This window comes from Salmo salar, chromosome ssa09 (genome assembly GCF_905237065.1).
Source record: "Salmo salar chromosome ssa09, Ssal_v3.1, whole genome shotgun sequence".
Classification (NCBI taxonomy): Eukaryota; Metazoa; Chordata; class Actinopteri; order Salmoniformes; family Salmonidae; genus Salmo; species Salmo salar.
Genome location: NC_059450.1, coordinates 25,651,273 through 25,675,214, shown reverse-complemented (window position 1 = coordinate 25,675,214; position 23,942 = coordinate 25,651,273). Strand labels below are relative to the sequence as shown.

Below are 23,942 nucleotides of genomic sequence, written 5' to 3'. Positions count from 1 at the left end.
TGCTTTTCTCAAATTTTATGATTTTTTTTTAACAAAGTCAACAAATGCTCAACTAAGCAGGGGTGTAAAGTAATTAAGTAAAAATACTTGAAAGTACTACTTAAGTAGTTTTTTGGGGGTATCTGTACTTTACTACATTCCTAAAGAAGATTATATACTTTTTTCCATGACACCCAAAACTACTCGTTACATTTTGAATGCTTAGCAGGACAGGGAAATGATCAAATTCACACACTTATCAAGAGAACATTCCTGGTCATTCCTACTGCCTCTGATCTGACAGACTCACTAAACACATGCTTCATTTGTAAATGATGTCAGTGTTGGAGCTTGCCCCTGGCTGTCCGTAAACTAAAATAAAGAAAATGATGCTGACTGGTTTGCTTAATATAAGGAATTTGAAATGATTTATACTTTTACTTTAGATACTTAAGTATATTTCAAACCAAATACTTTTAGACTTTTACTCAAGTAGTATTTTACTGGGTGACTTTCACTTCAGTCATTTTCTATTAAGGTATCTTTACTTTTGAAAATTGGGTACTTTTTCCACCACTAGTGTTGTAATCAAAATTGTAGCATATGTTACACCTAATGGTCATAGTGGCACGATAGCAAGGTTACAGCTGTGTAAGTGACTGTTCCAGAGTGCGGCCCTGAAGGCTTGTCAGCAGAAGGGCAAAAGATCTCTCACCCATTCCAACTGGTGACAGGATGAACTTGGGCAGGAACTGGGATGGGTCTAATGTGTTAGTGAGAGCCAAAATCTCTGTGTAGTTGTCACCCCACATAATCCAATCATTTATTAACCAGTTGTCTATCATTTGACTGAACTGAGGTCATGCTTTGCATTCCATAGGATTAACAAGTGTGGAGGGTGTTCCTAAACTGGTCAGTGAGTACATGAACAATAAGCTGAAGGTGGATGATTGTGACCCACACACCACCCTTCGAACGGATCAGAGGGCTTCAGTAGAATGCATGCTGGGAAATTAAGGCATTGCACAAAAATCACAACAAAGCCTGCTTTCCATTTTGTGTTTACTAAATGTAAATCATTCTCATCGTTTCCTCGGTCTTGCAGTATTCGTGTTGTCCTGAAATGTTAGATTTCAAGAGGCGGCTCTGAAAACCATAACATCACTCCTTATTTCTCCATTTCAATTGAATACATTAAATCAAAGGATACTCAAAGGATTGTCTTACTGGTCAAATTCATTTGAACCTCGTCGCCAGGATAATTGAGCATAGCATTGGGAGAAAGCATCTAGTGAACGAGTTTCATGTCATTTGCAGTCAGATTCTCATAACTTGCACATCATAGGAAGTAAAAACAAGAAACGCTTAACTTTGAGCTAATGCAAAACAATCAATACTTCAGTGATTATGTTATTACTATTTTAATAATACAGTACTCTGAAAAAGGGTATTAATTCACAGGTCTGTAGTAAACCCAGACTTCTGCTGCAATAGAGCCTTTGGCATTTATACAGTCCTCACCACACTCAAACACAAAAGCATATACGCACACACAACTACAGAACAGCTGTTTATTACTCCCATCAGAAGAAATAAAAAGCTGGCAGAGAAACTGGAAAGACTGGATTAAAATGGAGACTCAAGAGTGTTGCTCAACAGTATATCAAGAATAACAGACATGCTGCCTAGACATTATCTGGCATGGTTATTCTTAATTCACACAGATTAAGGCTCAACGCGCTACACCAGGGCAATACCAAACCAGGCCTTGGGGTCCGTCGCACTGCAGACTTCCATCCCGATTCAAACAGGACTTGGGACACCTGGCAAGGAGATTGTGGTCAATCAATGAACCTAAATCAACTAGTTCACTACAAGAGAGAAAAGAAAACTAGCAGTGCTGCAGACCTCAGGACCCAGGTTTGAATAGACCTGCACTACACACTTTAGCAGAACACTGAGCTCAACAGCTCCCCTCTCTGGCCACTCAATAGGACCCAGCTGCCAATTAGGCAACACAGTAAGGTGGCACATGTCTAGAGGTCAAGGAGTCAAACTGAAGCATGACCCTTTCCACACCTCTGCAGTCAAATACGTCAACAGAATCAAAGCTCACAATCAAGGTAAAAATTAAACCTGCTACTGCGCATAAATACACTTTATTTTTTCCTTTTCATCTCCTGATGAGACATTTCTTTTTTAAAACAGCCTCGATAAAACAATCCACACAGTTGATATCATCAGATGTATTCAAGTACTTCCCGTAAATCTTGGAGAACAACACTAAATTCGTGGAACGGTGAGAGCCGGGGGTAGGCAGGCGGGCGGCGTGCCTCAGGTTAGAGGTGTGTATGTGTGATATGACATTGGGGACCAAAGAGAGCTGCCCACGAGACAGTCCGTTCATTGCTGTATCCCCCCCCGTTTAGATTTGGTTGAGGAAGTGGGGACGTCCATTGTCGTCCAGCCGGCGTGTCAGAATGTCACAGCCCGTCTCAGTCACAAGCAAGGTGTGTTCAAACTGGGCGGAACGCTTCCCATCCCGAGTCACAGCTGTCCAGCCATCAGGCCACGTCTCGTCCTGCCAACCACCTACACAGAACACACACAGGTAGCCAGGATTAAGTACACAAGTACAGTATTAAAACACAGGTATAAAATTACCAACCATTACATTAAGCACACACAAACCAAATTACACCCCAAATCTGCTGTCATGTCTCTGAGGACCCTTACCTTCACAGATCATGGGCTCGATGGTGAACACATGGCCAGGCTTCATCACTCCGACCGCTTTGTTTTCTGCAAAGAAAGGTAACCCACCAATTTATACACCTTCCTTCAAAATCCTTTGAGGATTAACGTGTATGTGACCTATAAAATTTGAAGTAGGCTACTATGTTATCTGAGAAAAGGATGTCAATTTCACAAGCGTATTGGTGGAAGGAGACAGAGGGGTACTCACTGGCATAGTGGGGCACGTTAGGAGCAGTGTGGAACAGTTTGTGGATGCCATGGCCACAGTAGCTCCGCACCACAGAGAAGCCGTTAGCCTGGGCATGTTTCTGGATGATGTTACCAAGCTCCCTGTAGCGGATACCAGGCTTTACTAGAGAAGGAAGAGGGGGGGAAAAAAACATTGCGATAGTGACCTAATTGAGACTCGTTCCAGGAAACTAGGCATACGTTGCGTGTCACTACTTCACAGGAGCGACATTTGAATGCAAACTTTATTTATCAAAATGCATTTTGTCAGAAATGCCTTCTGGAACATGTGAACTTTCATGTGCCTTAGTAAGAAATGTGCATTACTTCTGTAAATACAAATAAAATTGATAAATTACGAGCCTAGTTGGTTTAGCCATGGAAAAAGACCGCAACCTTCCTGCTAGCCATGGTTGGCTGAGACAATGAGTCGGCTGAACATGCCGAGAGATGAGTTTGGATTGGCCTGCCATGTAACATGCTTCTGTCTATAATATTACCTGGCCAGTATGTGTAGGTAATCCTTTCGAAACGGGGCTTTTGAAAGATATTAGGTAGAACTGCATAACTGTTGCTCCCCACTTTCTGGAGGACTGAGTTTTGAAATCAGTGGAATTAGAGTATGATAGCTAAGGAAATTCTGGCGGTTTGATTGTAAATATGCAGACGGCGTCGAAAAGAGAGCACACAGAAGGCTGTTGTATAAAAACACCTGTTTTCGGATTACATCTTCAAACTAAGGGTAACCATGGCCTCCGTGACAGAGGGAGAAGCATCCACCCATGTATACAGGTGAGTCTAGCTAGCTCCATTTTTAGATTTGACAAGTTTATAATTTTGTCAGAAAGGCATTTTCATTTCAAGTTAAAGTGTACTGTTAGCCAGCTAACGTTAGCTGGCTGGCTAGCTAGCTAACGTTACGTGTATGATCTGTATGGTAATATTCGTATTGCTAGTTATATTCTAATGTTAGCTAGCTAACATTGAACCTGGTTGGTTAGCTACCTGCAGAATCATGCAGGGTAGTAACGTTAGGAGTTGGGATTATGGTTCATTGTTTAGCTAGCTAGATGTCTAAACAAGACTCCACTATGCAAGAAACTATTTCAATAGAATGTTTATGATGTCACTGTGACAACTGTCGATAGACGTAGCTGGTAAATTTACTCTCGCTATCTACTCCGATTTCTGAGCACTCTCCCGAGTGTGCCAGAGTGCAGAATAACTGACACATTTACAAACGCTCAGCACCCGTTGAATATGGCCGGTGTCAGTAAACTTTGGCAAAAAAAAGTGTAATTAAATAGTTGCCAGCGTCACAATTGCAGTCACCAACGCTCTGGATAACCAGCTCTGCTAGGGCGAGTAAAATGGTCAGAGTGAGCCGTTCTCTCATTTGTAGCTGAAAGTAGCTAGCCAACGTTAGCTTGGGTGCTTAACTGCTGTTAGGTCAGAAAGCTCGGATCAACCCTACTTTTCATCCAGAGTGTCCAATGTGTGCTCTGAACGCTCCGAGAGAGAAATGCTCTCAATTTACAAACGGTCAATCTGACAACACTGGGTTTCCAAACACCCAGAGCACACTTTGGCACTCCAGATTAAATTTACCAACACTCCCGTAGTTTCAACCTTTAGTCTTGAAATCTTTGGTTGTTTAGTACATAGCCTCACATGTGAATCCTTAAAGCTTAAAAGGTTGTGAACGATTCTGAATGCGTGTAAACAAAGAGCTCTCCAGTAGGTGTATCATTCAAGGGCCATTTTCTTAAAAGTGAGGTTACAAGTTTATCAACTTTAAAAAGTACAATTACTTTCCCATTGTTCATCAACTGCAGTGTATGACATACCATTTTCTAGTCTCTACTTTTACTAAATGTAAAAAACACCATTTTTTATTTTGCTACATAAGACCGAATCTAGCCGGTCAGCCACAATTGTTGAAAAAGAAATCTAGTTTATCTTTATCTGACATCAGGTAAGAGATCCTACCTGAGTCGATGGCTTGCATAAGGCATTCGAAGGTGGTCTGGACAAGCTTTTTCGCCCCTTCATCTGCCTCTCCCACAAAGAAGGTCTCGTTGAGATCGCCGTGGAATCCATTGTGGTACACAGTAATATCCACTGCACGAGGGGGGAGAAAGAGATGCTGAACATTAGCAGAAATATATACAGTGCATATAATAAAATAAATTAATGCTTTATCTTGATTAGATTTTTATATATATATGAAATGCCTTTGGCCGGCCGACATTAGAGCTTTTGAGTCTTTTCTGGTAAGTATTTAAAAGCTTTGCATCCCTGGATTGTGCAATATTTTCCCATTATTCTTGACAAAATTCTTCAAATTCTGTCAAGTTGGCTGCGGGATACCTGCTAAATGGTCATTTTCAAGTCTTGCCATAGATTTTTAAGCAAGTTTAAGTCAAAACTAACTAGGCTACGTGAAAACATACCGTCTCTTTGGTAAGCTTCTGTTTTGGGTTATTGTCCTGTTGAAAGGGGAATTCCTCTCCCAGTGTCTGGTGTACTGCGCAGCAGAGCACGAGCAAATGGCTCCGTTTCAAAATGTTGGTGATTCATTTCGTGATGCCAGAGCCCTGCCCCTACCCTAGTTATTGATGAAAAAAAAACAGGCCCTGTGTATAATGTCGGGTCACGCAGGGCTTGGGTCGGGTTAGGAAGGATGACCATCTTTGTAGTGTCTGGGTCATTTCATACAACATCCAGATTAAGTGCAAACTTTACCATGCTTAAAGGGATATTCAGTGTCTGCTTTTTGTTTTACCCACCTACCAATCTGTATGAGGCACTGGGAAAGCTCCCTGGTCTTATATATTAAATCTCCGCTGGAAATTCAAAACACGACGTAGGGACCTTACAGATGCTGTATAAATGGGGTACAGGGGAAGTCATTAAAAAAAACATGTTTACCCTTATTATTTCACACAGAGCGAGTCCAACTTGTTACTCCTTAACTAATTTAGGGTTGCCATAACAAAGGGGTGAATACTTATACAACCAAGATATCGAAGTTGTTCATTTTTATTCATTTGTTAGCATTCATATAATTTAATTTTCACTTTAACATATGTGGATATTTGTGTAGACAAGAGAAAAAAAAATCCCAATTAAATCAATTTGTCACACTTTGTAACAGAGGGATAAATACTTATAATATGCACTGTACATGATAGTGGGCACCATCATGCTCATGAGACCACTTGTCTTGTCAAACCAGGCTGTAAATCAGAGTTTTTTTGGCAGTGTCTCATGGGATCTTTCTGTTGAGAATAGTCCCGTTAGCAGATATATATACAGTGAGGGAAAAAAGTGTTTGATCCCCTGCTGATTTTGTACATTTGCCCACTGACAAAGAAATGATCAGTCTATAATTTTAATGGTAGGTTTATTTGAACAGTGAGGGACAGAACAACAACAAAAAATCCAGAAAAACGCATGTCAAAAATGTTATAAATTGATTTGCATTTTAATGAGGGAAATAAGTATTTAACCCCCTCTCAGTCAGAAAGATTTCTGGCTCCCAGGTGTCTTTTATACAGGTAACGAGCTGAGATTAGGAGTACACTCATAAAGGGAGTGCTCCTAATCTCAGCTTGTTACCTGTATAAAAGACACCTGTCCACAGAAGCAATCAATCAATCAGATTCCAAACTCTCCACCATGGCCAAGACCAAAGAGCTCTCCAAGGATGTCAGGGACAAGATTGTAGACCTACACAAGGCTGGAATGGGCTACAAGGCCATCGCCAAGCAGCTTGGTGAGAAGGTGACAACAGTTGGTGCGATTATTCGCAAATGGAAGAAACACAAAAGAACTGTCAACATCCCTCGGCCTGGGGCTCCATGCAAGATCTCACCTCGTGGAGTTGCAATGATCATGAGAACGGTGAGGAATCAGCCCAGAACTACACGGGAGGATCTTGTCAATGATCTCAAGGCAGCTGGGACCATAGTCACCAACAAAACAATTGGTAACACACTACGACGCGAAGGACTGAAATCCTGCAGCGCCCGCAAGGTCCCCCTGCTCAAGAAAGCACATATACATGCCTGTCTGAAGTTTGCCAATGAACATCTGAATGATTCAGAGGACAACTGGGTGAAAGTGTTGTGGTCAGATGAGACCAAAATGAAGCTCTTTGGCATCAACTCAACTCACTGTGTTTGGAGGAGAAGGAAGGCTGCCTATGACCCCAAGAACACCATCCCCACCGTCAAACATGGAGGTGGAAACATTATGCTTTGGGGGTGTTTTTCTGCTAAGGGGACAGGACAACTTCACCGCATCAAAGGGACGATGGACGGGGCCATGTACCGTCAAATCTTGGGTGAGAACCTCCTTCCCCTCAGCCAGGGCATTGAAAATGGGTCGTGGATGGGTATTCCAGCATGACAATGACCCAAAACACAACAAAGGAGTGGCTCAAGAAGAAGCACATTAAGGTCCTGGAGTGGCCTAGCCAGTCTCCAGACCTTAATCCCATAGAAAATCTGTGGAGGGAGCTGAAGGTTCAAGTTGCCAAACGTCAGCCTCGAAACCTTAATGACTTGGAGAAGATCTGCAGAGGGGAGTGGGACAAAATCCCTCCTGAGATGTGTGTAAACCTGGTGGTCAACTACAAGAAACATCTGACCTCTGTGATTACCAACAAGGGTTTTGCCACCAAGTACTAAGTCATGTTTTGCAGAGGGGTCAAATACTTATTTCCCTCATTAAAATGCAAATCAATTTATAACATTTTTGACATGCGTTCTTCTGGATTTTTTTGTTGTTATTCTGTCTGTCACTGTTCAAATAAACCTACCATTAAAATTAGACTGATCATTGCTTTATCAGTGGGCAAATATACAAAATCAGCAGGGGATCAAATACTTTCCCCCCTCACTGTAGGACACAGGCTACATTTTGGCTGAAGTCCTTTAGACTCTTGCTCAATACTAATAACCATTTCTCTTGTCAAACCATGATGTCAGCAAGAGCTCTTTGGCAGTCTGTCTAATGGGAACTAGCCCGTTCTCTATGTGCATCTCAATAGTCTAAAGTCTCTCTCACCTATTTAAACCCCATCATACTCAATGATCTTAAAACACACATTAGGTGAAAGAATATGGAGGATGCCAACTGGGGATTTATAATTCACCTGTCCAGTTAATTCAAGTAAGTAACGGTGAAGGGACAGATGAGGAAGCCACTTTTTGCCCTTGGGAAACCTACCGTTGAGGATATCCCCATCCACCAGACGTCTCCTGTCTGGGATGCCGTGGCAGATGACCTCATTGACTGACGTGCAGCAGGACTTGGGAAAGTTGTAGTAGTTGAGAGGGGAGGGGTAACAGTTTCTTTCTGTGCAGGCCTGGAGGAAGGAAGTACTTACACGTCAACGATCAAGATGAGGGAGAGAGGAGGAATGAGTGAAAAAGGAAGAGAGCGACAGGAGAAAGTGAGTGGATGGGAAAGAGGGAAAAGGAGGCTAGTGTCTTTACCAGGTGCACAGTGTGGTCAATCTCCTCCGTGGTCATGCCAGGTTTCACCATCAGGGCAGCGATGTCAAGCACCTCTCGGGCCAGCTACAAAAGAGAGAAATAGACTTTGCATTTCAAAACCACTGTTTTTAAAACTGTTTGAGTATGTTATTAACTGCAACAGCGAAAGGTTAAAAAACAATTTAATATTTTACCTTAGACACAACTCTCATGCCTTCGATGTCTTCGGCAGGAAGGATCTTGATCTGTGAAGTGCCCTTCAAAGACTGCTCCGACTCAGACATGCCTTAAAAAAAAAAAAAAAAAACAAGCGAAAAGAATGGGCATACTGGCCTCATTTTAACGTCACCATTCTATCCATACACCAACTCACCCTGACCAGCTTTCCATTAAACTGAGTCAAAGAACGTCACTCAGTCCAGTCTGACTATCACTCAAAACAGACTACCAGTCTACTGACTCAACCACTTCATGCATCTGCCCAAAAAAGTTGTTATGCTACTGGAAAGAGCTTAAAAGGGATACTTTGGCATTTCGGCAAATGAGGCCCTTTGTCTACTTCCCCATAGTCCGATGAACTAGTGGATATCATTTTTATGTCTCGGTCTCCAGTATGAAGGAAGTTCGAGGTAGTTTGCAAGCCAATGCTAACTAGCGTTAGCGCAACGACTGGAAGTCTATGGTATCTACTAGCATAGACTTACACACAACAAAAAAAGATCAGAATTGGGCTGCCTATGTAAAACAACTTTTGAAGCCCACATACTCACAGAATAGATTCACTGCATTAAATTAAAGTAGACACCAAACGTCCTCACCTAACCTGGCTATATGAGAGAAAAGGAATACACTATATCACAGCACGTCACAAGGATGTAGTCCTACACAAGTCGACCAAGGGGCATGATAATATTTATCTGCAGACCTGAAGCCATAACTAAATTCAGCGGCGCTCCAAATCAACCTCTGCCCCTTACACCAAAAACCTGCAACGCTGAAAGGATCCTTTTCCGGCCGAGTGGAATTCTCTATATTGCTTACTCCTATGGAAATATTTCAGAGCCACAATTCTATGGCATGGGGGCCTTTTTTATTGACATAGGCATACAGTTATTCTGGTTGAGCCACATGGTTAGACTATTTTCATTGAAAAGGCCCATGTCATTCTTCTTGTACAGTTAGCTGGTTATCAGATCACAACACCAAACAATGTTTACATACAATGTATAGACCACAGCATTGACATGAGCGTCACAATCGGTGTAGGTAACATCACTGAAGCATGAGCCACAACCACATCAGTATGTTTATCAACCACTTAGCAGAGACAACATGATTACTGTACAAAACCCCCATCACGATGATAAAATACAGACCATAGCTCTAATGCAGCAGCAAAAGATGAATGAAAACAATGCCATGCAGAAACACAATATCTTTGACCATGCTTCTGTTTCCTGCCTGATGTCCGCAGATGGAGACATACAAAAGAAACAAAAAAACAAAAGAGGTATACAACAAGAGCAGCGACAGTGTGTGGTTATGTGCTGCACAGATGGGGGGGGATAAGGGATTGTTGTGGGTGGGGTAGGACGTACCTGCCATAAGACCCACTTCTGCTGCTGAAGTGATGAGTAGAAAAGAGCTTCAGACACCAGCCTATCCCACTCAAACATGCGAGCACACACACACACACACACACCCCCCCCCTCTTAAAACTCACACTCAGAAGCACTTGCATACATAGCCAGACAAAAAAAAGTGGGAATGACCATGGGATCGACCAAAACGAATACACTTTTATCAGAAGGTAGCAAATGTATAAAGGAATGCCATTGTTTAAGCTACAGTTTGTCTACAGACTAAGCAGAGGTAAAAAGTTATTCTAGGGTAAAGTTAACTCGTTTAATGGATTGAGTTGGAGTCAATTTCATTTCAATTTAATCAATTAAGGACAGAATGTTTTAATTGGACAGAGTTCAAGTGCTATAGACCCAAAACCTTGCTAAGAAGCTAGCAAAAAGACAAAGGCACCTGCTACAACAGCCATCTACTGTAATATACAAAGGAATTCATCCCGTTTACTTGTTTGCAGAGATGAAATATTAATGTGTACAATACTGAGTTGCAGTTCAACAATGGGTTGTTTGTACTCTGAACCAACAGAGAAAGCCTAGGGGTAGATCAAATATGCTATTGCGCAGACGATCCCACTAGCCAGGGTCACACTGTGTAGACTAGACTCAGGACGTCAGGAAGCGATCCGATGTCATTAACAATGAACAGCACTGTGGCAGACTCAAATCAAATTTTATTGGTCGCATACACATATTTAGCAGGTGTAGCTTAATGCTTCGGTTCCTAGCTCCAACAGACTGTCTGGCAATTAATGATGGGCAAGGACAGCAAAGCAAAAATCGACAGTTGTGCTGCTTATGGTTATATTTAACCCAGCCAAGCTGTATGAGGTCTAGATTTTTTACATTTCGAAGTGCCCAGAAATCTAGGTTACATTCTAATTTTGACAAGTCTGCAATGCAGAGATCAGCAGAACTGGGAAGTGACTGATGTGAAATGGGTTATGAGTAAAGTTAAACTCTTTGGGCTGGGAGGCAGTAGTTTCACATTCGGATGAAAAGCGTGCCCAGAGTAAACTGCCTGCTACTCAGGCCCAGAAGCTAAGATATGCATATTATTAGTAGATTTGGATAGAAAACAGTCTGAAGTTTCTAAAACTGTTTGAATGTCTGAGTATAACAGAACTCATATGGCAGGCAAAAACCTGAGAAAAATCCAACCAGGAAGTGGGAAATCTGAGGTTTGTAGTTTTTCAAGTGATTGCCTATCCAATAGTGTAAATTTGGTCAGATTACACTTCCTAAGGCTTCCACTAGATGGCAACAGTCCTTAGAAGTTGTTTCAGGCTTCTATTGTGAAAGGGGACCGAATAAGAGCACTCTAAGCAGATGGCCCAGGTGAAAGCCTTTAGTTTAGTCCGTTCCCTTTCATTTCTAAAGACAAAGGAATTGTCCGGTTGGAATATTATTGAAGATTTATGATAAAAAAAATCCTAAAGATTGATTCTATACATCGTTTGACATGTTTCTACAAACTGTAATGGAACTTTTTTGACTTTGTCTGGACTTAGTGCCCGCGCCTTGTGCATTTGGAATAGTGATCTGAACGCGCAAACAAAAAGGAGGTATTTGGACATAAAGATTAACTTTATCGAACATTTATTGTGGAACTGGGATTCCTGGGAGTGCATTCTGATGAAGATCAAAGGTAAGTGAATATTTATAACACTATTTCTGACTTCTGTTAGCTCCACAACATGGCGGGTATCTGTAAGGCTTGTTTTGGTGGCTGAGCGCTGTACTCAGATTATCGCATGGTGTGCTTTCACCGTAAAGCTTTTTTGAAATCTGACACAGCAGTTGCATTAAGGAGAAGTTTTTCTATAATCCTATGCATAACACTTGTATCTTTCATCAAAGTTTGAGTATTTCTGTAAATTGATGTGGCTCTCTGCAAAATCACCGGATGTTTTGGAAGCAAAACATTACTGAACATAACGCACCAATGTAAACTGAGATTTTTGAACTTTATCGAACAAAACATACATGTATTGTGGAACATGAAGTCCTGAGTGCCATCTGATGACGATCAAAGATTAGTGACTAACTTTGGTCTAAAGGCCAGTTTTATTGCTTCTTTAATCAGTACAACCGTTTTCAGCTGTTCTAACATAATTGCAAAAGAGTTTTCTAATGTTCAACTAGCCTTTTAAAATGATAAACTTGGATTAGCTAAGAACATGCGATTGGAACACAGGAGTGAAGGTTGCTGATAATTGGCCTCCATACACCTATGAAGACATTCCATAAAAATCAACCGTTTCCAACTGCAAAAGTCATTTACAACATTAACAATGTCTACACTGTTTTTCTGATCAATTTGATGTTATTTTAATGGACAACATTTTTTGCTATTCTTTCAAAAACAAGGACATTTCTAAGTGACGCCAAACTTTTGAATGGTAGCGCAGGCATTTTAACATCAGTCGAAATGAGAGTACTTGTTGCAGCTTTAGAAAGGTTGTGGGATCATAGCCAAATTAACGCATGGAGTTCCCATCATATCATGTTCCAACATTGAAATTGCCAGCAAAATGGAGCTCTTTTGGCTGGCCTTACACAAGATGTGGCTAGGGTTGCAAAGGGTCGGAAACTTTCTGGTCAATTTCAGGAATTTTGAGTACATTTTCCATGGGAAGTTAAACCTGGGAATTTTGCTTAAATATATCAAAAAACGTTAGCTTAAACAGTGAACCTTTTTTGTGGGATACACAAGGCAATTCTAGGTCTTGTGACATATTTTGTTTAAACTATCCCCAATTCAATGGAATTGCAACTCTCTGCGTGCACAGTGCATTCTTCCATCACAGCTGATTCTCAAGATCTTGCACACTAATGAGATGCTATTAAGCCCACACTACTACACTGTCTGAGCCAAGGACTCATGCTTTCTGGTAAGTTTTGATTACAATACTGTGTGGGGTGAATATATTCTATATGACATACATCATTTTTTTGTTAACTAGTAAATAGTAGTCAACAGCAAAGTGTGTTTAAATCATTTCTAACAATTCCTGCTAGTTAGTTTTTGCTTCCATGTGAGTTTTAGCTTGCTTGAGCCTGCTAACTGAGTGTTAATTCACCTGTTTCCATACATGTTCCATTTTAAAACATTGATCTTACAAAGGAGTTGTTTAATCTAACTGCTTAACTATTTATCTGTACATGGAATTGTATTTTTTATTTTACTCATTTTTTTCAAATCTTTACAGGAAAATGCCACGGGCACCATCTGATGTGTGGAGACATTTCACTGCAGCTAATGTAGAAGGAAAAGCTGTGTACCTTTGCAAATACTGTGCTAAATCATATGTGAAGACTGCCACAAATCATCTGGCCAAGTGCATAAAGTTCCCTCAGCGCTCACAACGAGCAACCTCTGACAAAAGTCCCTCTACTTCTATTCGAGGTGAAAATGATGAATCAGACACCTTATCGATAGCAACAGCTCATGGTCCTCCTGGAATCAGATTTTTTTGACTCAATGGAGGAACGTAGTCAGAGAAATGCTGATGAATGTCTTGCTCGAGCTGTATATGCAACTGGTTCACCTCTGATGCTCATAGGCGTGTATTGGAAGAGATTTCTGAATGCTCTTCACCCAGCATGCACCCCTCCAACCAGACATGCTTTATCTACTCATTTGCTGGATGTAGAATTCAGAGTTCAAGTGAAGGTCAAGCAGACTGAGAAAGCAGACTGTATTGCAACCATCTCTGATGGGTGGTCAAATGTTTGTGGGCAAGGAATAATTAACCTGTTGGGGCTAGGGGGCAGTATTTTCACGGCTGGATAAAAAAACGTACCCGATTTCATCTGGTTACTAATCCTACCTAGTAACTAGAATATGCATATACTTATTATATATGGATAGAAAACACCCTAAAGTTTCTAAAACTGTTTGAATGGTGTCTGTGAGTATAACAGAACTCATTTGGCAGGCAAAACCCTGAGACATTTTCTGACAGGAAGTGGATACCTGATGTGTTGAATTACCTTTAAGCCTATGCCATTGAAACACACAGGGGTTGATTAATGTTTTGGCACTTCCTATTGCTTCCACTAGATGTCACCAGCCTTTACAAAGTGTTTTGAGTCTTTTACTGTGAGATCTGACCGAACAAGAGCCATGGAACGGTGATGGCAGATTAGACTCTGGCGCGCGAGTTCATGTTGGGTACCCTCGTTCCAATACGTTATAAAAGAGAATGCATTCGTCCACCTTGAATATTATTCATGTTCTGGTTAAAAAAGGCACTAATGATTTATGCTATACAACGTTTGACATGTTTGAACGAACGTAAATATATTTTTTCCCCTCGTTCATGACGAGAAGTCCGGCTGGCTTAGATCATGTGCTAACAACACGGAGCTTTTTGGATATAAATGATGAGCTTTTTTGAACAAAACTACATTCGTTATGGACCTGGGATTCCTGGAAGTGACATCTGATGAAGAGAATCAAAGGTAATGGATTATTTACATAGTATTTTCGATTTTAGATCTGTATAGCAAAGCATATTTTTCTGGGCGCAGTGCTCAGATTATTGCAAAGTGTGATTTCCCAGTAAGGTTATTTTTAAATCTGGCAAGTTGATTGCGTTCAAGAGATGTAAATCTATAATTCTTTAAATGACAATATAATATTTTACCAATGTTTTCTAATTTTAATTATTTAATTTGTGGTGCTGACTTGAATGCCGGTTATTGGAGGGAAACGATTTCCTGAACATCAACGCCACAGTAAAACGCTGTTTTTGGATATAAATATGAACTTGATAGAACTAAAAATGCATGCATTGTCTAACATAATGTCCTAGGAGTGTCATCTGATGGAGATTGTAAAAGGTTAGTGCATCATTTTAGCTGGTTTTATGGTTTGGTGACGCCCGTCTTTGAATTGACAAAACATTACACACAGCTATTGTCAATGTACTCTCCTAACATAATCTAACTTTATGCTTTCGCCGTAAAACCTTTTTGAAATCGGACAACGTGGTTAGATTAAGGAGATGTTTATCTTTCAAAGGGTGTAAGATAGTTGTATGTTTGAAAAATTTGAATTTTGACATTTATTTGGTTTCAAATTTGCCGCTCTTGAAATGCACCTGCTGTTGATAGGGTGCACCACGGGTGGCACGCTAGCGTCCCACATAGCCCCAAGAAGTTAACTACATCATCTCCACCCCTCAACCAGTATTCTACAAGAGCACATACACAAGGGACAACAGACACACCGGTCTCTACATTGCAGATGAGCTGAAGGCAGTCATCAATGACCTTGGACGCACTGGTGACAGAATGCTGCGAACATGAAGGTTGCTTGGTCTAAAGTGGAGTCCTTCCCTCACATCACACCCAATGGCTGTGCTGCTCATGCATTGAATCTGAACCTCAAGGACATCATGGCACTGAAAACAGTGGATACACTCTACAAGAGAGCCAAGGAAATGGTTAAGTATGTGAAGCGTCATCAAGTTATAGCAGCAATCTACCTCACCAAGCAAAGTGAGAAGAATAAGAGCACCACATTGAAGCTGCACAGCAACACCCGTTGGGGTGGTGTTATCATGTTTGACAGTCTCCTGGAGGGGAAGGAGTATCTCCAAGAAATGGTCATATCACAGTCTGTCAATATGGACAGCCCCATCAAGAGGATCCTCCTGGATGATGCATTTTGAGAGAGTGGTAAGCAGCCTGAAACTCCTGGATGAGAGCAAGGTTCTTGGCAGTCTGGCAAAGTACAGTTCCAAGCAAGAGCTTTGGGATGAAGATGCAATATGGCAGTCGTACCAACATATCTCATCAGTCACCTGGTGGAAGAGACTTTGTGGATCTGAGGCTCTTTCCCGTTGCCTCCATCATCCTCCAAATCCCACCAACATCAGCCGCCTCAGAGCGCAACTGGTCCTTGTTTGGGAACACACACACACCCAAAGCACGCAACAGGCTGACCAATACAAAGGTTGAAAAATTGGTGGCTTTTTTAGGCTTTTTGAGCCTGACAACGAGCCATCCTCAACAAGGTTGCAAAGTGACAGTGAAGATGAGGCCTCAGAGTTTGATGTCCAAGAGGGGGACATTGACGAGGTCCAGGGAGAAGACATGGAAGCCTGAGAAGAAGACAACCAAAGCTTTAGTTTCTCGACTATGATTTTACAGATGTTGAAAACGTTTTTGGGACATGCGATGGATCATTAAATATTCCCTTTTGTTGTTCAGTGAAATCCTCCCATGTGAAGAGCCAACTCATTTAATTAAAGTTGAATTCGTAACTAAATAGCTTTTTAAAATTCTATTGGAAGGATTTAATCATTTGCAATTATGTCTACTTATGATAAACCTTTTACCTTATGTTTCTGTCTTCATATGATAAATATATCTAATGCAAAAAACATTACATTTAAATGATATTAATAGCCATATATTCCCGTTAATTCCCATGGAAAGTTTCTACCTCCGAAAATAAAATGTGCAACCCTAGATGTGGCTGCAACTAAAATGGCAGACTGATCTGATGACGAAGTCCTAATTAAACTGATGTTCAACTTCAATTCATTGGCGCTATGAAGAATAGTTTAGCCATTAATCATTGATAGCCTAATATATACTTTTGGTGAATTTACAAGGCAGTTACAGATTACCAAGAGATAGGCAGACAGCCTACGCGCGCGGTTCTGACTGACAGAATGGATGCTCAGCCTAGAGGTTCCCATGGTTACAACAAGAATGACCAGCTTTAGTGGAATCTAGGGCTTGGGCAGTAACCCATTTTCTATGACTGATACTGTATGTCAGGTGAGATGTAAACATAGAAACATCAATACTTTTCTGGGAAGCGTTGTTCCGATCTTTTTTGATACTAGATCATGAAAAACGGTTCGGCACTAGATTTGTCTTTACTTTGGGCACTTCTGTCAAATGTGTCTCACGGATCAAGTCTGTTTATCAGCGCAGCCGACCTCTTATTATAGTGCGCACTGTGCCTTCACTTACTCATTGCTAGCCTGCACTGGGAGTCTGGGCTGCATTATGTTAGCTCCCCAATCATGCTGCACTGAAGTTAACCTCTCTGGGGTATGTGGGACGTGACCGTCCCACCTGCGGGACACACTATTCAACAGCCAGTGAAATAGCAGGGCGCCAAATTCAAAACGACAAAAACCTCAATTCAAATTTCTCAATCATACAACTATTATATCCCATTTTAAAGATGAGATTCTCATTAATCCAACCACATTGTCCGATTTCAAAAAGGCTTTAGGGCGAAAGCATAATATTAGATTATGTTAGCACATCACCTTGACAAGAAAAACCTCAGCCATTTTCCAAGCAAGAAGAGGCGTCAAAAAACAGAAATACAGCTAAAATTAATCACTAACCTTTGATTCTTCATCAGATGGCACTCATAGGACTTCATGTTACACAATACATGCATGTTTTGCTCGATCAAGTTCATATTTATATCCTAAAACCCCATTTTACATTGGCGCATGATGTTCAGAAAATGTATTGCCTCCAACATTTCCGGTGAATGAGCACATCAATTTACAAAAATACTCATCATAAACGTTGATAAACTTTACAACAGTTATTGAAAGAATTATAGATACACTTCTCCTTAATGCAACCGCTGTGTCAGATTTCAAAACAGCTTTACGGCGAAAGCACATTGCTCAATATTCTGAGTACAGAGCTCATCCGTCAAAGCAAGCTATACAGTTACCCGCCAAGTTCTGGAGTCAAAAAAAGTCAGAAACAGTATTATAAATCTTCACTTACCTTTGTTGATCTTCGTCGGAATGCACTCCCAGGACTCCCACAAGAAATGTTCCTTTTGTTCGCTAAACTCCATATTTATGTCCAAATACCTCCATTTGTTTGCGCGTTCAGTCGAGTTATCCAAATGCGCCATGCTCGCACATTTTGTTGAGACGAAAAGTCCAAGAAGTTATACTACAGTTTGTAGAAACATGTCAAACGATGTATAGCATCAATCTTTAGGATGTTTTTATCATACATCTTCGATAATATTCCAACCGGACAAATCCTTTGTCTTCAGAAAGGAAAAAGAAAGCACCTCGCGCTGACAGCCACGCGCATGAATGATCTAATGGCACTCTGGTTGAACTGACTGACATTCCCTTCCAGGTCACAGTAGAAGCCTGTAACAACGTTCTAAAGACTGTTGACATCTAGTGGAAGCCTTAGGAACTGCAAAATGACCCCGAAGTCACTGTAGTTTGAATAGGGAATCAATTAAAAAAACTACAAGCCTCAGATTTCCTGGTTGGATTTTTCTTCCTGGTTGGATTTTTCTCAGGGTTTTGCCTGCCATATGAGTTCTGTTATACTCACAGACATTCAAACAGTTTTAGAAACTTCAGAGTGTTTTCTATCCACATCTACTAATAATATGCATATCCTACCTTCTGAGTCTGAGTAGCAGGCAGTTTAATTTGGGCACGCCTTTCATCCGGACGTCAAAATACTGCCCCCTACCCTAGAGAAGTTAACAAACTTGAATAATGCAACACTGCATGTAGAAATGTTGAAACTGTTAATTACTGTTAGCAAAACTATGTCCATACAAGCTTGAACACTTTACAACGCAAGATGATATCAGTAGCTTCCAGCTTTATAGGCTAACTTTCCTTGCTAGATGACAGCTAAAGCTAACATAAATTCACTGTCCTAGTACTTTGTGATAATGTGCAAACCACAATGCAAAATGTGCTGATTTCAAAGCCAATTGCCACCAAAACTATTCATTCACTTATTTGGTCTCTTGTTCACATCTCTCCCAAAGATGATCTATTGCTTCAGTGAATTGACTGTGTTGCGATGTGCCACCCCCACTCATGAAGTCATTACTTGTTAATGAGACAGCGCACATTTTTGTAAAAGAAGCTCCTTCTACGCAAATGCTGTTGATAAAATAAGTCACAAATCAAAGGGAAACAGATTGTCATCTGTAGCCCCATGTAATCAGCCGCACAAGCGCAATAACGCAATGCATGCACACAGTCCTATTGAATATGCATTCACCTGTATTGTGGATAGGCATAGGCTACATCTTGATGTACTCAGTTTAAGAGATATACCATATTGTTAGATTGGTAAAAACCAAGTAAAATTAATTGTATGAATGTAGTTGTTCCATGGCTGTCAAATGTCGACATAAAAAAAAAACAAAAAAAACATTGAATGTAATGATATTGGGGCGGCAGGTAGCCTAGTGGTTAGAGCGTTGGGCCAGTAACCGAAAGATTGCTGGATCGAATCCCTGAGTTAACAAGGTAAAAAATCTGTCATCCATGGCATCGTTTTTGTTTTGAGTATCATGATGTTATTGACTATTGTGATACAAAACCTGGTATCGAAGTCAATATGATGGTTTCACGACAACACTATTTCTAGGTATAGTACTGGGTATTGACTAGAGGTCGACCGATTAATCGGCATGGCCGGTTAATTAGGGCCGATTTCAAGTTTTCATAACAATCGGTAATCAGCATTTTTGGATGCCGATTACATTGCATTCCACGAGGAAACTGTGTGGCAGGCTGACAACCTGTTACGTGAGTGCAGCAAGGAGCCAAGGTAAGTTTAATGCTAGCTAGCAACTTATCTTATAAAAATAATCTTAACAGAATCACTAGTTAACTACACATAGTTGATATTACTAGGTTAACTAGCTTGTCCTGCGTTGCATATAATCAATGCGGTGCCTGTTAATTTCTCATCGAATCACAGCCTACTTCGCCAAACAGGTGATGATTTAACAAAGGCGCATTCACGAAAAATGCACAATCGTTGCATGAATGTACCTAACCATAAACATCTTTTGCCTTTCATAAAATCATAAAATCAATAAACAGAAGTAAATATTTTTTTTAAACCTGCATATTTAGTTAAAAGAAATTCATGTTAGCAGGCAATATTAACTAGGGAAATTGCGTCACTTCTCGTGTTCATTGTACACAGAGTCAGGGTATATGCAACAGTTTGGGCCGCCTGGCTCTTTGCAAACTAATTTGCCAGAATTTTACATAATTATGACATAACATTGAAGATTGTGCAATGTAACAGCAATATTTAGACTTCAGGTTGCCACCCGTTTGATAAAATACGGAACGGTTCCGTATTTCACTGAAAGAATAAACTTTTTCTTTTTCGAAATGATAGTTTCCGGATTTGACCATATTAATGACCAAAGGCTCGTATTTCTGTGTTTATTATAATTACCTCTATGATTTGATATTTGATAGAGCAGTCTGACTGAGCGGTGGTAGGAAGTAGCAGACTCGTAAGCATTCATTCAAACATTACTGCGTTTGCCAGCAGCTCTTAGCAATGCTTGATCACAGCTCTGTTAATGACTTCAAGCCTATCAACTCCTGAGATTAGGCTGGCAATACTAAAGTGCCTATTAGAACATCCAATAGTCAAAGGTATATGAAATACAAATGGTATAGAGAGAAATAGTTGACGCATCATAATTCCTATAATAACAGCAGCCTAATATTTCTTTACTGGGAATATTGAAGAACTGGGAATATTGAACCACCAGCTTTCATATGTTCTGAGCAAGGAACTTAAACGTTAGCTTTTTTACATGGCACATAGTGCACTTTTACCTTCTTCTCCAACACTGTTTTTGAAATATTTAAACCAAATTGAGCATGTTTCATTATTTATTTGAGACTAAAAAGATTTTATGTATTATATTGAGTTAAAATAAGTGTTCATTCAGTATTGTTGTAATTGTCATTATTTCATATATATAAAAATAAACAAAATGGCCGATTAATTGGTATGAAAAATCATAATCGGTCGACGTCTAGTATTGACAGTGTAAATTTTCCTTGGATAAAGTGTAATGTTTCAATATCAACACAACTCATGACAAAGAATACTAGCTTTGAGAAGATTTTCAAATAGACACCAAAGGATTTCATAATAATTAAAAGCAACTGGAGGCTGTTTGTCTAAGAGGAGTAGCGTTACCTAGTGGATGATCAGCATAGTCAGGTCTTTGGATGTCACTGGGGACAGTCCTCATCGGAGTCTACATGGGGGAACCAATGACAACAGAGATTGATTATATGGAGCTCACAGAAGCAACCAACGATTACAGACATGATTACACAACTCCCGGGGGCTAATGAGTAAACTTACACAAAGCTTGTGTGGTTTATGTCTATTAATCATGTTATGTGACATTAGTTGAACTACTATGTAGCTAAGAAAAAAATATCCTACATAAAAGCTCATATCAGCACATTAGCACCATTTAGAAATGTACAAGAAAGGTGTTTTTACGAGTGGGTAGTGAGGGCGTAGTTTGCCCGTGTAGCGGTAGCCAGGCCATGGGTCTGTGTTGGTGTCTGTCTCCACGCAGTTCTTTGTCTCATCCTGGTTATCCTCCTCTGCAAAAACAATGTAATTTAGGTCATCTGATTTGGCACCATTGTGAAAGATCACAGTTCGTCTAGTGTGTATACGTGAACATCTAAGGCAGGTGGGCACGCTTAGCCTATGAGGGCCAAGTGTGGGTACAGGTTTTTGTTCCAACCAAGCAGTAAAATGCCCAAATCTACTAACAAAATAAATAATTGCCTTTAATGGTGACATTGTTTCGTTGAATCAGGTGTGTTGCTGCCCTCTCGGGTTGTCCGCCCCTGCTCTAATGGCTTGTACTGATTGCAGTGTCTCATCCATTTTGAATGGCTACACCATTGCTCTATTCCACCATAAAAAAAATAGAGGATGGAAAAGCTTGGGCAATTATGTGGGCTTTCACCTATTCTAGGCTTTCAGATGATAGGTCAGGTAAGAATGGGAACAATGACAAACGCCATGAAGGGACATTGTGGTCTGTTTGAAAAATGATTTGGAAAGGAGTAAGCCTATGTGATAGAATATTGCTGAGGATACATACTTGCTTTTTTGTGCAGCTGCTTGTGAGTGGCCCAGCTCCCTTTGAAGCACTCCTGAATGAGAGGACATGGAGAGGAGAGAGAAATACATGACTCAGTACACCAGGGATGTACAGGTGTCAATGGCAGCAGTGTCTGCTGGTTGTTGGTTTTCACTGGCCCTAATTGCGGAATCAATTCCTCATATCGACTGGGAGTTGTGCATCCCTGCTCAATATTAAAGGCAGATGGAGTGAAACCAATGGGCTCTGAATTTCACAAGTTACATAAACCACTTTCGTTTCCAACAGTGTCATTGAGAAACGCTGCCATTTAGGCTAGTCGAACTGGCAATAAGACATACAAGGCTAAGATATAACTTTCTTTCAAAACTAGGTCAATGGCCATTTGGCCATGGCTAATTTCTCCGTTGTTCAATTAATGGATTTTCTTTGCTGACCAATAGAATATGGAAAGAGTAGTGGGGTTAAAATATCCCTTAGAATGCAACTTGCCTCATGGCTCTGGGCGGGATAGAGGCTCTGACAGAGCTGCCTGTGTGGAACGTCGCAGCAGATCCACCTAGCCATCTGTATCAGCCCAAAAAAAATCTAGGCCTACCCTGCCAGAGAAGTTTAAGCTTTAAACTACTTACACTGCCTTTTATCCTTATCTCTAATGATACACAGCTAAACTGCCACTTGGCCCTGCATCCTTGGCAATTTCAATGATAGTATCCCATTCTAACATACTCTTAGTTACCCATTGGTAATGGTATGCATTCATTTAACAACGTTCAAAGTTGCTCAACATTTCACACAAGCAAGCCACAGGTGGTTTACAGCCAGGCCAGGGGCAGAGGAATCAAATGAATGGATATGGCTAGTTAACGTTACATCAGCGTGTAGAACGCATACCTCAGTTAGCCAAACAAGGAAGAGCTATTTAACCATTTCATTCATTGCAACAAACAATGTCATTGAGCAAGTTAGGCTATCTAGCCAGCTAACGTTAATTTGTTAGACTTCGCAAACTTGATGCTCAGATAAACTCACGGACTTAACGTACGCTAGTAGCTAGCTAGTAACAAACTTACTAGTAAACCCGTAAAGAAAACTTTATAACGAGCATTTTTCATACATGATTATAACATTAGTTATTGACTTCCTAGATAATGTATTTGCAAAGCGTTACTTTTTAGCTAACGTTAGGGTTTTATGCAGAAAATTGCTTGTAAGTTAGCTTCATGTGCTAGGCTAGCTAAAGGGGTGTGAGGAAACTCAATCAGGGCCGTTATGTTACCTCGTGATGAATTATGTATTGCTGGGCCGCTGTGTATCATGTCAGACCCCTCGCTAACTGAATGAATTACAAAATGAATGTTACCTGAGAGCAGAAGTATGAGCCTTGGATCCCCAGCTTGATGCAGGTTGGACATTGAAGTTTGGCCTTGCTGCTACAGCCTTCAGTTTCGCATTCCCGAGCCTCGATAGCCGCCATGCCTGCAGTCTGGAGGGGTGGAGACTGGGGAGTGGACTGGACGATCTGTCAGCTGGAGAGAACCTCGCGAGCGCTGCCTGTGCACATAATTAGGAGAAATTCAACATGTAGTTCTGACCTTGGCTGGCTATTTTATATGCTGAAATAAAGTATATTTGTGTGTTCACCATAAAAATAGTTGGCGTTTACAATAAGATTGTGTATTGACTGTGCGCACAAGTAATAAAATGTCTGATTAGTTTACACAATACAATCATATGTATATTCAATTTTTTTATTCGCTTCTTTTATGACTATTATTACGTGTCACAGTTACACTAATAAAATGTAGGCAAATACCAATATTTTAATTACTTATTTCAATAAACTTTTTTACCTATGCCCAAAGAGGACCTGTCACGTTGGAACAGGGGTGG

At 40.6% G+C, this 23,942-nt stretch overlaps 1 protein-coding gene across 2 annotated transcripts; it reads right to left on the bottom strand.

The window, feature by feature from the left end:
• Positions 1-1,384: 1,384 nt before the first annotated feature.
• Positions 1,385-23,920, bottom strand: ampm1 (Methionine aminopeptidase 1). 2 transcript variants are annotated; one of them, XM_014210580.2, is made up of 13 exons: positions 23,903-23,920; positions 23,413-23,603; positions 22,050-22,101; positions 21,431-21,537; positions 21,116-21,176; positions 10,067-10,090; positions 8,663-8,754; positions 8,469-8,552; positions 8,200-8,338; positions 4,954-5,085; positions 2,945-3,088; positions 2,716-2,781; positions 1,385-2,571 (listed from the first exon to the last, which is right to left on the bottom strand). In XM_014210580.2, exons 2-13 carry the CDS (start codon positions 23,524-23,526, stop codon positions 2,405-2,407), a joined length of 1,182 nt encoding a protein of 393 aa, XP_014066055.1. In that variant the 5' UTR covers positions 23,527-23,603; positions 23,903-23,920; the 3' UTR covers positions 1,385-2,404.
• Positions 23,921-23,942: the final 22 nt, after the last annotated feature.

What these genes read in the sequence shown, in the direction of transcription:
- ampm1 (XM_014210580.2), bottom strand. Translation starts at nt 23,526, where the DNA reads ATGGCGGCTATCGAGGCTCGGGAATGCGAAACTGAAGGCTGTAGCAGC. An exon ending in TACGCCCTCACTACCCACTC is followed by an intron (nt 21,177 to 21,430) that starts GTAAAAACACCT and finishes TCCCCCATGTAG; the next exon opens with ACTCCGATGAGGACTGTCCC. An exon ending in TAACGTGCCCCACTATGCCA is followed by an intron (nt 2,782 to 2,944) that starts GTGAGTACCCCT and finishes CTTTCTTTGCAG; the next exon opens with AAAACAAAGCGGTCGGAGTG.